This window comes from Hydra vulgaris, chromosome 12 (assembly GCF_038396675.1).
Source record: "Hydra vulgaris chromosome 12, alternate assembly HydraT2T_AEP".
Lineage (NCBI taxonomy): Eukaryota > Metazoa > Cnidaria > Hydrozoa > Anthoathecata > Hydridae > Hydra > Hydra vulgaris.
The window spans coordinates 1,679,006-1,697,067 of record NC_088931.1 but is presented as its reverse complement, the minus strand read 5'-3'; the positions used below and the strand labels follow the sequence as shown (position 1 = coordinate 1,697,067).

General features: G+C 27.3%; 1 protein-coding gene across 2 annotated transcripts in view; it reads right to left on the bottom strand.

The window, feature by feature from the left end:
• The window catches only part of LOC100201258 (serine/threonine-protein kinase DCLK2), a 30,441-nt gene extending 17,922 nt beyond the window's left edge, over nucleotides 1–12,519 (bottom strand). For both annotated transcript variants that reach the window (XM_065811201.1, XM_065811200.1), the window contains exons 1-4: nucleotides 11,781–12,519; nucleotides 2,789–2,888; nucleotides 728–841; nucleotides 595–629 (exon numbers count right to left, since the gene is read on the bottom strand). In XM_065811201.1, coding sequence (XP_065667273.1) covers nucleotides 595–629; nucleotides 728–841; nucleotides 2,789–2,888; nucleotides 11,781–12,461 — 930 coding nt within the window. In that variant the 5' untranslated portion in view covers nucleotides 12,462–12,519. The remainder of the gene's footprint in view (nucleotides 1–594; nucleotides 630–727; nucleotides 842–2,788; nucleotides 2,889–11,780) is intronic.
• Nucleotides 12,520–18,062: the final 5,543 nt, after the last annotated feature.

Sequence of the window (18,062 nt, the reverse complement as noted above, 5' to 3'; positions counted from 1 at the left end):
ACTCTATAATAAAACATAATTAAACATGTATACTATAATTATGTTATTGCAAAATGTTCAGTGCGTTGTTGTAGTTTACAAAAAATATCTTTAATAACAACAGAAAACTAACAAGTTTCTGTATTGTTAAAAACAAAATGTACAAATAAGAAATGATGCAGGATCAAATACTAAGAATTAAAAACGGCCACTACAAAAACTGGTATAGAAACATGTCAAAAATAAAAATAAATATATATTTAAAAATACTTATTGCTATTAAACTATATTTTAAATATTTTATAATGATTTTCAGAAAATATCTTTGTGTGTATGAAATGAAAAACTAAAAAAAAATTTTTTAAAAAAAAACATGAAAATATGCAATATATAAAGGTAAAGGGGAGAGTATTTATATACAACAATTGATGTGTTTACAAGAAGTATAAAATATTTAAAAATTAAAAAAAAATGTATAAAATATTTAAAGATTTAAAAAAAAAAGCTGCTTAAAACTTTTGACATTAATTTCAAAAAAGCAATTTAAAAAAATAATAATATATGATATCGAAATTTACATATTTATTTTTTAAATATAATTATCAAACAGAATACCTTATTAATGGGTGTGCTGCTTGTATGACCATTAACTAAAAAGTAATAAAATAACCGCAAAAAGACAAAAAAAAAAAAATTATAGAAAAACATTAAAGTGTTACTATATTAAATATATTAATTAATCAAATACTTGATGATAGATTTTGATTTTCATCTTTGTATTTACGACTTCGCAATGAACTTGACCTTTTCACTGTCATACTACTTGGCCGTTTAAGTTCTCTGTAAGGTGTGATACGATAACCTATTGTTACAATGGTAAACATACTGAGAATTGATAATTATATTATAACTTAAACTATATCAAATTATATAATATATTATATATAATATATAAATTATATATTAAATTATATATATTTATATACTATTATTATAAATATCAAAAAGCATCAGATTACAAAATTCACTTTATCTATCAGATCATCTATTGTATAATATTTTTATGTACAACCATTCAGGTAGATGCTATTTGATATATATTGATTACTTTATTATTAGTCTTTTAATCTCATCCTCACCTCTAGAAAGATTTGTTTACAGAAAAATCATAAAGTGCAGCCTATATAGGACAATCAAATAACTATACTAGATGCACCTAAAGATTTAGTTCTTTAAAAAAATTAGTCAAGTTCTCTGTAAGGTGTGATACGATAACCCATTGTTACAATGGTAAACATACTGAGAATTTAAAAAAAATTAGTCAAGTTAAAAAGTTCAAAACTGACATTATTGTAGAAGCGTAAAAAAAAAAACTTTTTACGGTGACTTAGCATTTAATCAAATTATGGAGGTTTTCAAATTAAGGAGATTCGAATTAGAGAGATTGTTCTGTATTATATGTTGAAAACTATCCATTATTTTAACATATAATACTTATATGTTAATGATCTTTTTTTTAAAATTGTCATCACAAATCTACATGAATAGAAATCACTGTCACAAATCTGATTAGGTAAAGTTTTTTATGTCCCTGGTTCCACAGGTTCCACACTTATGTCGCTGGTTTCCCACTTAAGTGTGGACAGTTTCCATAATACGATTATACAATTAAAATTACTTTGAGTCTTAATAATTATTAAGACTCAAAGTAATTTTAAACAACCAAATGCCTTTCCTGGCATGTCGCTGTGTAGCAGAGTAAGACTGAGTATTTTTACTGTGATACTACTACTAGGGAGATTAAAATCCAAGTATAACAAGCTCTTCCTATTCTTATCGATAACTAAACTATGGGGATTCATATCTGAGTTTCCATTCTCCTTGGTATGTTACGTTTAGTATGGCTCAAAGAGTCTCACCTGCCACATACACATACACACACGCCACACACACACACGCACACACACACATGCACACACACACATATATATACATTATATATATGTGTGTGAGATTGGTAAAGAATGAAATCAAGAGTAAGGAAAAGACAAGCAAAATAAGAAGATGCAACTTTAATAAATGTTAACTTTGCAATGGATTATTTTTATAATAAACTTACTATCAATAGTCAAAATCGTTTAATAATCTCTTTAATAATAATTCCAGATTAAGAGATTTAAATCTCTTCTAACTGTTAATGTAATACAGTTTTTAAACAAGTTTCGAATCTATAAACAATCAAGTTTTGCTTTTACATTTCTCATCTTGAAAAAATTTCAAAATTAAAAATTGTATTTGGGAATAGCAATGGCAGATATTGGTTTGGCTGTTTAACTAGTTGGTGTTCAAAAATTCAAGGTTGAATGTTTGGGTTTTGTATTTGGAAAAAACCAGGCTTTATACATTCTTAATATACAAATATATGTAAGTATTTTTTAGATAAGCATTTAAGTACGTTGAGAAATATTTTTTTCAATAAAACTCCAATTATCCTATATCTTAAATAATTAATTGTATTACTCATAAAAGTAAGTAACGTTTTTATAAAAATTAACATTTTTAGAATAAAAAATGAGTAGTATATATGAGCTCCCTCATTAATAAAGTATTAAATGAACATTGCAATCTTATTAAACTTAGTTTGCTTGTTTTTAAAAAAAAATGAGTTGCGCATAGAAAAGATATAACTAATAACATAAGAGATCTTACATATAAGGCTCTTACCAATATCTTAAGTGTAGAAATAGCAGCACTTGGTGTAAGAAAAACTGCTTAAAATTTTAAATCTTTAAAATAAATGCACACTCACTATTAGGATCAAGTTCAATACCATCATCTGGAAACTTTTCATTTGCTTGTAATGCAATGAAAACAGTATCATCATCAAAAAGATCTTTCAAACTTTTTACCTAGAAAATAAATTATTTTTTTTAACCTAAAAAATAAATTATTTTTTTCAATCTAGAAAACAAATCTTTTTTTTTTTAACCTAGAAAATAAATTATTTTTTTTAACCTAGAAAATAAATTATTTATTTTAACCTAGAAAAATTATCCAATTCATTAAAATCAAACTTTTTTTAAAAAAAGGATTTTTTCATAAAAAAAAAAAAAAAATTTAAAAAAAAATTATTCTTGCCTTCTGACATTTGAAAATTTACTAAAGTCATATGAAGAATTTTACAAAACCACTTAAACATTCAACACATTAATTGTTTTTCTGTCTTTTTGTTATTTGTAAAAAATAATAATAATAAAAAAATAACAATATATAACAAAAGTTTGTAAATTCATTTGACAACTGCTAGAATAAAGCCAGGACAAAATGATTGCCTAAACAGGAGCCAGTCAAATGAAAACAAAGGATTGAGCGAGCTGAGATAATAAAATTACAGGGTTTTAGTTGTTAGTAGAGGATCAAATTAAAACACTTAAGAACAATTAACAATCATTCTTAAATATTTTCAGTTTTCAAAGAACAGTAGTTTTTAAAGAACAGTAGTTTTATGCTGTGTATTTTTTAATGCCACTTTAAAAACATGTGACACATCATAAAAAAATTAATAGTTTATAAAATGATTTAAATAAGAAAATTATGGTTTTATCCATTTTTATAGAAGCGTAAAGATTGTTTACCTATAATAATAGGTAAAAAAAGTTGGAGCAAAGTAAAGAATAAAAAGGCTAAATTCTTTTAAAAGTTTGCAAAATTCTTTTTGTCAGGTCAAGTTATCTTGCTACTGATAGCATATAACCCAGTACAACCTACTTCATGTCCAGGTGCCTTGTAGGATATGCTTTTTTAGGCGAAGGCTAGGAGAAGCCAACTCCGACTTAAAATACCTCTTGCCTTGTGGCTCTTGGTTGAGTAAAGGCTAAAGATGGGGTCTTGATATAAATACTCATCTTGGGTAGACACTAAATGCATCAAGGTATTGTCTTGTAGAAGGCCTCCTAGGCAAAAGCTCAATGGGTAAACAGATTCTATCTGTTGATCAGCCTCGCACCCCTTCTTGATCTATTAGACTGGCTTTCAGAGAGGCTGATTCCATTAACAGCTATAAAATATCAGAGTACTAACAGTGCCATGTTTTGTATGGATGGTGTCCCTGTTCGTACTTATGGTGTGCATTGTCAAGGCCACATTTAGAGCCCATTGTTACAGCTTAGGGTTTATTAATAGTAATGAGGCAATTGCTGGGACTATTAAATAGTGTACTGAGTATTATCTGTGCTTTGATTCAGGTTCTTTAACAAATTTAAAAATGACTAAAAAATTACCAAAAACTCCAAAAACTATCGTAATCACCAAGTTCTCTTAATTTATTACTCACTAATATTCGTGGCCTTTAAAGTAACTTTTCTTCTGTTGAATCTTACTACTTGCAAACCTACTTGCTCTTTGTGAGACTAATTTGACTTGGCTGTCTCATCTTGTGATCTTAGTGTTGATGGTTATCTTTCTTTAATTTGTAAAGACTTCAATAGTCACATGCTTGGCATGGGCATTTACATTTGTAAGAACTGATCCATTTGCCTGGTAACTAGGTTTGAATCCACAGACTATTCTTTTATGTGCTTTCGTTTAGCACCACTTCACTCTATCGCCTTTCACTTTGTTCTATATCGCTCTCCTTCATCTCAAGACTGCACTCTTTTTGATGCTATTTCTGATCAAAATGACCCAGTTCTCTCTTTATCCATCAGCCAATATTGTTATTGTTGGTGACTTTAATGCTCATCCCACTGAATGGGTTGGCTCTAGAGTCAGTGACTCTGCAGGCACTAAGACCCACAACTTTTGCCTTTCTCAATCCCTAACTCAAATAGTCAACTTTCCAATATGTTTTCCAGACAATGTGAAATATTCACCTTCTCGTATCACTACAGCTTCTGTATCTGGAAGATTGTTAATGCAAATTAAAGAGTCTAAGTGATTTCCTGCTTAGACTCTTCTACAGCTATAGGTTTTATTGTGCATTAGATAGATATGGAGATGTTAAGGCGATTGCTCTTGACATTTCTAAAGCTATTGATAAAGTTTGGCATGCTGGTTTTCTCCATTAGCTTTCTACTTAAAGTGTATTAGGTGACATCTTTAAGATTATTGAATCCTTCCTTACCAATCGTAGTATTAACGCTGTCCATAATGGACAGCACTCTTCTCCATATCTTGTAACTTCAGGGGTTCTTCAAGGTTCTAATTTTGGCCCTAGACTCTTTTTAATTTGCATTAACAATCTTCCAGATATTCTCACATCTAAAGTAAAATTGTTTGCTGATGATATTGTGATTTATTCTTGTCTTGATAAGAAGCCAACATACTCTGATTGCTTGTAGGGGGCATTTGAGCTTGAAGAGGATCTCACTTCTGCTACAGCATAGGGTTTGCAGTGGCTGGTTAACTTTAACTCAGATAATACTCAATGTTTTTCAGCTAATCAATATCACAACAACCTAGATCTTCCTATATCTATGAACAGTAATGTACTCAATGAGTTGTCTACCCTTCATCTTCTAGGATTAACTCTTACTTATGGATCAACTCTTACTTAGGAATAACTCTTTAGATCTTTTTTGGAAATCATATATCAAATCCATTGCAAAATCAGAATCTCTTTATCCTGTTGCATCTCTTTATTCTGTTTGCCATTTTCTTACTCCGGATTCTATTCTTTATCTCTATAAATCTCAAATTTGTCCTTGTATGGAATAATGTTGCTATATCTGGAGTGGATCTTCTAATGATACTCTTTCTCTTTTAAGGTGCAAAAACACATAGTAAACATTGTTGGACCTGCTCTTGCAGCTAACCTCCAACCATTATCATAACGCCATAACTTTGCTTTTCTTTCTCTTTTCTATAAATACTATAATAGGTACCGCTCTAAAGAGCTAGTCTCTTGGGCCATCTACTAAAATTCACTCTCAAGTTACTCTTTATTCTATTAAGTCTTATCTGTTCACTGTGACTGTTCCTATGTGCTCTAAAAATTCTTATTCATCTAGTTTTTTTCCACGTACATGAGTTCTTTAAAATTCGCTTCCTTCATCTTGTTTTCCAGATTTATATAATTTGCAATATTTCAAGCCATCTGTCAATTATTATCTTGCTCTACAAACTTCATCTTTTCTCTCCCAGTAACTCCTAACTCTTATAGCGGTTGCTGACAGCCTTGTTGGAAGTGAAGATGTTGGAAAAAATAATTGTTCTTTGAAAACTGCCTAAAAATGCTAAAGTTGAATGACATTTAAAACATTCAATGCAACTAAACAGTTTTTTTTTTAGTTTTTTTACAAACTTACAAGGCAATCACTATTTAAGTTAAGTTGAGTCAGAAAAACAGGAAGATGAGAGAAAGTTCCAAAGTGTTGATGTGTGGGGAAGAAAATTATACAAATAAAACTTTTTAGAGCATGCCAAGACAGGTATAATAAAAGGATGAGACTTTGCTGAATAACAAGTCAAGCAAGAATGACTTTTTGTTAGATGAAACTAAAGATGATAGCTCGTTTGAGCAGGGATCATGATAGTATTTGTAGAAAAGAGAAAAGATGCAACTTGACAACAATGAGAGAAAGGCTCAAGCTTGGATGATAGAGCGGGTCCAACTGTGTTTACAATCCATTTTTTTACCTAGTCTTGAAGAAAAAGAGCATCATTAGAAAAATTATTATAACAACAATATGATAACAATATTCCATACAGAGATGAATGAGAGATTTATAGAGGTAGAGAATGGAATCAGGAGTAAGAAAATGACAAGCACGATAAGGAGAAGCAACCTTAACAGATGCTAACTTAACAATTGTTGCATATATAGTTTCCATGAGAGGTCAGTAGTGAGCGATTATCCAAGAAGACGTAAAGAAGATGACTAAGTGAGGGGGTTGTTATTCATCAATTAAGAAATGTTGTAAGTGAGTCATCAATAAAGAAATGTTGTAAGACAGTATTGCAATAGTTGTTTGCAGCAAATAACTGGGTTTTGTTGGAGTTAAAATTCACAAGCCATTGCAAGCTCCAATCTCTTACAGAAGTGAGATCAGATTCAAGATTAACTGCCTGTTCTAAGCAATCAAAAAAAGAAGACTTTTTGTCAAAACAGGAGTATAAAGTTAAGTCAGTAAACAGATGCAAAAAAAAGTTGAATCACTTTAGATGTAGGGTGGTCAGGAAGATCATTAATGTAGATAAGAAACAAAACAGGACCGAGGACAGAACCTTGAGATACCCCAGAAGTTACCTAAAATGAAGAAAAGTGTTGGCCATCGATTTATTGTTATTGATAATCATATTTATAGTTAATTGATAATCAGGCATTCATAAAGAATGAAATTACCTAGCAAAAACTTCTTCCTAACTCTACAAAATTTATTTTTTCGTTTGTAAGCCCCTGCTTCCAAGCTATGGGAAGCAGGGGCTTACAAACTAAACTAAACAGAAAGAATGTCTTATAATGGATGATGAATTATTGCATATTAATATTCTATTATTAACAGTTTCTATTATTAACAGGCTAAATCAAAACTCCTCTGATAAAAATGTATTTAATTCCTCTAAAGATATTTATGAAGAAGCCCTTAAAAAAACTGGATTTTAAAATTTTGAACTAAAATTTGGCTCTGAAAAAAAAATGCAAAAAAGTGTAATATAACTAGAAGCATAATTTGGTTTAAACCCCTCCCCCCCACCCCCACTTCTCATATAGCAAAAATATTACCACTGACATAGGAAAAATATTTTTTTTAAATTGCTCAATAAACACTTCCCCCTCCCCACTAATAAATTGCATAAAATTTTTAATTAAATTTTAATTAAACTTAGCTACAGTTGCACAAGTTTGTGTGTGTGTGTGTGTGTGTGTGTGTGTGTGTGTGTGTGTGTGTGTGTGTGTGTGTGTGTGTGTGTGTGTGTGTGTGTGTGTGTGTATTAATTCACATTTTTGTTTTGTTAAACTAAATGAAAAAATTACAGAAAGTTGCAAACAAAAAAACTATTGCCCAATGAGTGGAAAATGTATATGAAAAAAAAAGCTTATTTAAATATGTTGTTTCTTCTATGAATGTACCTGATAAACAATATAGTGAACGGGTGGATGAGGGTGAATGGAAAAAAATATTTTGCCAATCATAATCAATCCTTAAAAATAAAAAGTATTCAAATAACACCATGTCAAAATACATATTGGAATTGAAAGATAAAAAAAATTTATGATTTTATTTTTAACTGGTCCATTCTTAAAACAGCACCTGCGTATAATAATATTTCCTAAAATGTATATTACATTTACAAGTAAAAATTTGAAAATTATTACACATTCAAAACAATAAAAAATAATCTAAAAAATAATAACATTAAACTTTTAAAAACATGATTTCAAAAAAAGTAGAAGCAAACAATTTACAGAATTTTTTTTATAATAGTGTAAACATTATCCATGTGTCAAACATTACAGCAGTTAAGACATTTATGACTTTTTGTAAGTTAATTTTTTATATAGTTTAATTTTACTTAATTTTTTAATAACAGGGGCTTCAGTGCATACACCAACTTTCTTATAGCCTGATGCTACAAAGGAGTGCTGCTACATCGACTGAGGGTTTGCCATGAGGCAGCAATCTATTCTTTCACTATTATAGTCCTATGCTATAAAGATAAGCAAAACTAGTAATTAATGTAAAGTAAATGTATATTATTGTTACAACCTTCTCTCGCCCCTTCAGCTCAAAAGCGCAAATCTAGACAAAAAAGACCGGGACTGGGTTTATAAAAAATTCCAAACTTAGATGATTTATTATATAGCTATACCTTGCAATTTTCTAGTAAAATGTTTTACTTTCTATGTTTTAAGAGATTTTGAAAGTTATCCTTCAAAATATGCAAGTGTCCAGTGAATGTAAAGCTTTTTTGTGTCATTTTATTTAGTGATCTAATTTAGTGTTCAGACTATATTGATTGCGCCAGGAAAACAAAATTTTAGTGGGTTATACAGTTTCTCATGTTTAATACAATGGGATTTAAAATGCAAATAATAAAATAAACTTGTAAATTGATGCCAACATGATACTGCTGTGCTATTACAAAATAGTCCAAAGTTTCCTTCACCAGAACTATAAAGTTTTTTTTTACTTTATCAGTGATAAAAACCAAAGTGTTAAAAAAAATAGTTCAGGTGTAATTTAAAAATAAATAGTTACAATTAAAACCTCAAAATTAATATTTCATTGAATGATTTTTAATTAATAAAATAAAAGAATCTCATAATAGTTGAAGCTTTTGTACAATTTCATTTAGCAATTTTAATCCTATTATAAGTTTTGAATAAATTGTTTAAATTGTCACTATATAGTGACAGATTACATAATCTAATACTGCTAAATCTTACAGTTTTTCTGGGGCTGGATTTATAACACTATTGACAAGTTGGCAATTTCATGTGAAAACATCTAATTTTTTAAAAATTGGACATTCCAACTGGTTTCAAAGAAGAAGTAACTTGACAGTATTAAACAACTAATGGAACAATTTGATATGGGTAAAACTGTTCCAGCGACTAGAAGTTATCACCATTACATACTTATTTCAAATTTTGAAACTAGTTTTAAAAGAACAAAAGAGCATCAATGTGCAGACAGATTTATACTTTCAAAAGTATATGGTTGTACCAAATCTAAATGATTTTGTAGCATGTGAGTTCCTTTTGGTTGGTAGGCATTTTTACAAAGATAGATATTACTATAAATAATATTCAAATTACATTTAGGCACCCTCAAAGTCTCTCAAAACTTTATTTGGCCACCAAGAGCTTATGTCTGTTGGGTACCACTGTCAAATTAAATTGCAGTAATCAATGTCCCAACAACAAGATTAAGGCAAATATATAAGATTGAATTGAATATTAGTATAACTAATAAATTTTTAACTGTTGAATATAAAACCTTTTTTATTTTATTTTTATTTTTTTTTTGAGCTTTTGTTATGTTTTTTATTAAAGTTCTTTATCTTCTTAATTAGATAAATATAAAATTCATGTTTTATATTTATTTTATAACTAAAGTTAAAATAGTTATAACTTTGAAACCTGTTGGAATTATATAAAGAAATTTTGTGGACGTTCATAATTTATTAAAATCTTTGATATGTAAAACTTAGCTAAATCTGAGACAGGGCTGCTAGATGTTTTCACATAAAATTGCCCAAGTTTATAACTATGTAAGCGGTAGCAAATGTATCCTAGTAATTTTATGATTTTTTTATGATTAAAATAAATTTAAAAAAAAATTAAACTAAATTTGTTAAGTATTAGACCTAATAAACTTATTAAACTTTATAACTTATTTATAGCTAAATAAACTATATAATTCAAGTTTAAAACATTTTCAATAAATGTAAAAATGTATTTGTATTTTGCTGCTGCTACACGTTTGAAGTTTATCTTTAGTTGGTTCATTTATTTTTAAAACAAAGATTTTCAGTTTAAATTAATTGAATTAGTACTTAATTTTATTTAGAAGAGAATTTATTTAAAAACAATCAAAGTTTAAACAACCTTTAAAATAAAGTTTTAATAACCAAAATAAAACACAATATAATGAAATGAAAAATAAAAAAAGCATTTAATGTGGCTTTAAGCAAGTGTAAGTTCTAAATTTAAGTAGCCTTTAAATATCTTGATTTCACTCGGTTTCAAATTATGGAGATGTTTTCGAAAATAAATTATGCACATATTCTTTGAAATAAAAATTTTTTATTTATATTAAATAAAAAATAAAATTTTTATAGGTAAAATTAAATGCAAAAAAAATACAATATTTAAAAAAAATATCATGCACGATAAATACACATTTTGAGAAAGTTTTTTCCAGTTGAGTGATTTAAAATGTTTTACAAGTAAAAAATCAATCAAATTAAATACATAACAAAATTGTTCAAGTTAAAACCAATGAATACAAATTTTTTTTAAATTTTTTAATCATTTAATTAAATAAAAAATTTAAATAAAAGTAAAAAACAATAAATAAAAATTTTGAAATTGTAAATTCAACAAGAAAAAATATGTATGTAAATAAAAAAATTTAAAAAAATACCATTAAACTATATAAACATAAATAGTAGGAAGAAAAATGGCTAATGGGAAACATTAAAGTTTTTTAAATTTTTATTTAGCAACATATTAGCCATTATTTGAAGTAACATTAAAGCTAAAATTTGGATTAATAATCTTAAATATAGTTTGATAATGCAGTAAATTTAGATAATTTTAAAGAGATTTTTCATTTTATAAATTTTTTATTCTTAACAGAAATAAAAGTATCAATTACACTATAATTAAAGCAAATAATAAATAAAATAACATTGAAAAAAAGTAATAATTTTTAACTATGAAAATATCACTTGAAAACATTACTTTTTATTTATTTATATATATTTATTAGGACAACAAATACATGTTTTAACGGACACGTAGGTCTGTACATAAAATTAAAAAAATTCCGCAAAAATTATACTGTAACAAAATAAGCAGATATGTAAAACATCTTTTTGAACAAAACAAAGTTTATTTAAATTCAAAAAAGCAATTTTATTTTAAAAAAATAGAAATATTATAAGCTTCTCTTAACCTAACCACAGTCAAGTTGTAGTGTTTATATTACATTTTTTTTAGGTATTTTGTGCCTAAGATAATGTATTGTTAGTCTAAATTCAATTCCAATTTATAAACTATATTTAGTATGTATAAAATAAAATACAATTTGATATAATATTGGCACAAAAAAGAGATGAAAAAATAAACATACCACATGACAATCAACTGTAAAAAGTTTATCCACCTTTCCAAGACAACCACGTGCAGATAACTGATCTAAAACTTGATCTAATGAGATGGCTGTTTTACTATTTAATAATAAAGTGACTTTTTTTTGTGGAGGTTTACCATTTCTAATTACAGTCACAAGCTTAGGTTTAATAAAATCTTTTCCAGATTCTCCTTCTGATATATGACTAAATTGTCCATTATTATCATGATTAGTTAAAATATTTGGTTTGGAACAATTAAAATTTGAATCTAATTTTGGTGACTTGGTTATTGACCAATTATGCATTTGTTTCCCATAACCTCCTTCTATTTCCCTAAAGGTGTTGTTAGAAGAACAAACATATGGAACACCATATTGTAATTGAGATATGTCTGTAATTATACTACTATCTTGAGCATTAAATATATATCTAACAGCACCTGTCGGTAGATCCAGTTTTTTTGATAACTCTGCTAATAAAGAATCAAACTCCTTATATTTTTCATTTGAAACAGCTAACTTGAGTCCATTGAAATAGCGATCTCCATTACGAAAAAAACTAATTTGTTTTGCACTCATGCTTTGATTTCTTCTGACCAATGAAGTACGATTTAGGTTTCCTCTTAATGAGTTCGATCTGTACAAGGGTAATGGACTGCTACGGCCGCTATCCATTTGCATATCACAATACTTAAACTAATTTTTAATTTTTTTTTTTATGTGTAACTAAATATCAAGTATATATATATATATATATATATATATATATATATATATATATATATATATATATATATATATATATATATATATATATATATATATATATATATATATATATATATATATATATATATATATATATAGTATATATATATATATATATATATATATATATATATATATATATATATTATATATAATAAATTTAAAAAATAACTAGTAATATATATAATACTTAGTAAAAACAATCATGTAAATAATATAAAAAATCCATATTTAACAATAATTATTAATTATATACATTTTTCTTATTTGTATTATTTACAATAAATTATATTAGGTAAATTACTACATAAACACATCCTTAATTAATTCAATTTGGTTTTTCTATTATCAACTATTATAAATTATTTAAATCTTTTATGATTATAGGATTTATTTCTTTAGAAATATCTCAAAATAGACTTAATTGAGTTTGTTGCAAGACTTTAAGCATTTTGATTATCAGAAAACATTTAAAGGTTTAGTTAATAAAAGTTGTGAACTTTTTATAATTTATTTTGAAAACATTTTTAAATATAAAGATAAAAAACACAGTATTAAATTTTTAACAACTATTAAGCTCAATGGACCTAGCCAGACACAAAGTTATAAGATCAAATTATGTACGATAAGATCAAATTAAATAAGAAAAAACCTTTCATTACAAAAACGCGGAGATATACATAAATAATAATAATGACTTTCGTGTTTCCATGTGTAAATATATATTTCGCTTACTAACTTTATTGACAGAAAGGAATTTTATATCTCCATACTATAATAAATTAGCACCTTAGTGGTTTTGCTTTGGCAAACTATATTGCTAGAAAATTATGCTCAGAAACTTGGCAGGAGTTCGGTGTGTTTTAACAGAAGTGCAGCAGCGGCGTGCTCTGTTGACTGATTTCAGATCAAATCATTTATCATCCTCAATTCAAAACCAATTGCAACTCTGCGAAACTAATACGCACTACACAAAATCTATCAGCTAAAAGTCTTTATTGAATAGACAAACGTACGTCTACATTGCCGATTTCCTTTTTGCTTTCAGACAAAAACAATTAAATTCTCATTGTAAATAGTTATTACGCAAGAGCAATTTTTTGCATTCCAAATGAATCATATCAAAAAAACATAAGAAAAGGAGTTCTTCAAAAAGATAATAAAAAAAATAAATAAACCAAAATGGGAAAAGCGCCCAAAGAGCCAAAGTTTTAAAAGTTGAAATACGCAAAAGAAAAGATATGCAGGGAGGGGGGGGGGGGATATACAATAATACAATGAATTGGACAAAATAAATCAGTTTTAAAGCTTTGCTCCTGTTGCACCAACAGTAATTTGGGTCCTGTATGTTCTGAAGAAACTATAAGTTCACACTATTCATAATACATATATGTGTGTGCGTGTTCATAAAAAATGCGTTATGCTCTTTAAAAAAATAATATTAATAAATTGGTAAAAGTACAATCTCTTTTTATCTTCAACCTTTGAAGTTTTCTCCTTTTCTAGGATTATCATAAAAATTATATATTTAGAAATGAAATGCGCAATTGCATTGATTTTTAGTCATTTACGATGTATGTGATACGGATGCTTGAAACAACGAAACACGCACTATTTCCCTAATTTCAGCTAATTTTCTTGGATTGAATGAGCTCTATCTTATTACAATAGTCAATGATATCCATTGTACAATGAAAAATATAAAAATTGTCAAATGTATCAAATCTTAAAATCGAAATTTTTCTGAGTATTTAGATTAGTAAGTAGATTACATTTTTAGAGGGCACTTTATTTAGTATGTAAAAGTTGTAAAATTTTCTTTAAAGCTGTAAAAAAATAATAACCATTAAAATAACTGAAAGTATTGAGTACTTTTGAGAAACTACTTTTTTAAAACGTTTCAAAACAACATCCAAGATATTATATAAATCAATGTCAATTTAAAAAGGGTTAAAGCTCTATTATATTTTGTCGAATTAAGCACACTCTGTGCACATGCCGATGTAAAAGCAGATTTCACATGCTCATAAATGACAAGATACGCATTGGAGCCAGTCTTCTAATGAATCCACCCATGTCACACCGCACGCACAGCAGTGAGTTGTTTTTTGCTGTTTCTGTTATAAGCTTTTATGTACTTGGTAGCTCTTGGTTTAATAATTATTTTAAACTATGGGATTTCCTCTTCTTTAAGCCATATGCTTTTTTTTGGTTGGGCAAAAAATTCCTTTTCTTTCTTAAGCCACTTGCTTTTTTTTGTTTGATGGAGAACTTCTTCTTCTAGTTACTTAGATTGGAAAATTTTTTATTTTTTATATAAGTAAAAAAGCCTGTTAACTAGTGCTTGTTCCTGTTGTTTTGTAAACACTGTTTTTCCTCCTACAGAACTTGATTATCGATGTCCATTTATCTAATCTTTCAATGTTAATCTCGGTACTCCAAATGTTTTTGCTGCCGTTAATCTTTAACAGCTTGAATAGCCAATTGGTATCACTATCGGTTTTCTTTTTCTTTGGGAGATTCTTGCGTACCATCTGAAACATAGGTAATATACAGGGAGTTTTAGATTATGTCATCTGGGGTGAAAATGCAACAAGATAATTATTACCGATTGGCATAATAACTATCTTTTTATCGATGCTTGCATTTTATAATGGTGGATTTTAAACATGCTAATTGATATAGTGGCTATAAACAATCATCGATGGTGAGCATTTAATGATAAGAAATGCGAATATAAGAAGTTCATTCAATTGGAACAAATGGCATTTTCAAATACAAAATTTTAGGAGAATTTTAGAAAACTATTTTTAAGTTAAATTATAAAGTACTTTAGTTTTAAATGTATATCTAAAAACTATTAATTTATTATATCTTCAAAATACTTCTAATAAATTTATCATACAATAATTCCTGATATATGTCTAATGATTTTATAAAATTGTTTATATAATAATAAATGCTAATATAAAATATTGTTTAGAAAGCAAAAATGTTGTACATTATATATATTTTTTAACTCTGGGACTATTCTATCATACTGTTGCGAAATCACCCCACAATGTTCTACTTGGACAAAAACCTATTTAAAATATATACCACGAACGCCAGTTAAATAATTTTTACAAATTTATGAAGCTCTCGCTTTAGCAGTTATTCATAAATGTATATTCAATCAATTTCTCAAAATTAATAATAATACCACTTGGAGCATGAGTTACACGATAATATCAACTAATAACATTAAATAGCAAATCTCATTTAAAATTTACAACAATCAATCAAATTAGGCGGCAACAATGATCAATCAATAGTTATAAGGTAATGATTTTAAAATAATAAATATTTTACATCATCTTAATATGGTGTTATACATCTTTTTCTTGAAATATTAAAAGTGGCGAAATAGCCCTCGTAGCGAAATCGCCCCGGTCTACCCTATTTTTGTGATGAAAAACAATTACAATAACTATTGTATTGTTTTGATGAAAAATAATTACAATAACTATTGTGATGTATTGTATTGGTGCATTGTGGTGCAATACACAATAGTATTATTATTTCAAAGTTTAAAAGCTATCGTATTTTAAGGTTTGTTTTTTCCCCACGCATTTATTATTATTTGGGCACAAGTAAATTCAGAGACACCCGTGGCACCTATTTTTATTAGTCATTTACGTAATTTTTTTATTTATTTTGAGAAGTGAAGTGAAGCCAGGAAAGCCTAAGAAATATATACTATTGCGTTTATTTAATAAATATTAAATTTTTGGGCGCTCGTGGCACCTGGTTCTTGCAACCATTTACATATATAAATTCAATTTTGAGAAGTCAAGCGAGACTAGAGAAGCCAAAGAAATATACATAACCCATACTTAATAAATTTTTTATTTACTGGCGCCCTTGGCACTCATTTTTAGCAACCTTTTAATTACATAAATTTTATTTATTTTGGATCAATAATATAACTGTTTAAAGAATAATTTATTTAAAATTAACATTTATATTATTCATTCAAAATCATACAAATATATAACTTATTATGTCTGTGATCAAATAATTATTTACTTTGTGAACTAACACTTTTGATTTCTTTTTTAATTACGTCTTAACTGATATTAAAATGTTTCATTGGATAATGAAGTCTAAACTAATTGATTAATTACATCAAGCTCGTGAAAATAATTTATTTTTATTACCATAATTAACTGCTAATGAGTAATAAATTACAGCGTTAGGTAATCAGGGAATTATTGACTTAAGGTAAATATATATTAGATTTTCTAAGCATGTGAAGTACTTTTATTTTTGCAACAACTTTTTTTATAGATTTTCAGACTACTTATCACCTATCAATCCGGTACCGTTAAATTTTAAAAAATGAGGCAGTTCAGAATACCAAATAAATATTGTTCTTGATTTTTGTAACAAAATTCTTGTATAATTTTGCAACTAGACTCAAAAATACAGTTATTATATAGAACACATATATGCTTAAAAGCCTCTTGGAAACACAAAGTTAGATTAAAGTTAGCGTTAGCAATTATCGAAAAATTGGAAAGGTGCCAAAAGCAAATAACTAATTTGAAAAAATGGAAGTAATTGATCACCTATACATGTTTAGATTTAACGGTAAGCAAGGAACAGGTCAGATCAAACTAACTTTTATAGAGCTGTATCAATTGGTACAAAAAAAACATTTAGCCGTAAAGGCCCAAGAGGAAAAACGAACTAATTGATTGTATACAAAAGAGTGTTAACTATACATTTACAATATAGTTTAAATAGATATTTAGGTAGGAAAAGTTACAATCAACTCTATACTTGATTTTTGTTTATTTTAGAGTCCATCTAAAATCATTTAAAAGTTACGCATGTTTTTTTATTATAGTTCGTAACGAGAGACAAGATCAAATAAAGTTTAGAGCAAATAAAGTAGTAAACTCCTGAGGGATAGAAAATCATAATTACAGTGTAATTACGAGAGGTTATAACTAGAGATGTTTCAAATGATTTTAAATAGATGTATTGTTCAAAAGTAGCCAATAAAAAGGAAGTAATGATCGTTATTGAATTACGGTTTGTTCGTATATGTTTTTATTTAAAAATTAGTCGAAATATACGAATAGGTATAAATGCTCCGTTTTTGTTAATAAACTTTCGTAACTAGAATAAGTATCTGTAATTATTTATATGAAACACTTGCGGTTTCATTTGTATTTAATTTAATGTGACTTACACAGTTTAGTACATACCATCGTTTTGTATTTAATTTAGTTTATACGATATAGTAGAATTATTCGTTTTGAGATATAGTTGATATTTCGTATGATATTTAACTTAATACAAACGGTTTAGTAGAATTGAAGGGCTTATAGTGAAACAATGACAAGCCACAAAAACAAATATTTGAGAAAAATGACGCAAATATTTGAGAAAAATCAACGCTTACAGTAAGATGATTTTATAATTATAGCTCCAATTTTAAGAATTATGCCTTAATATCTTTTTGGC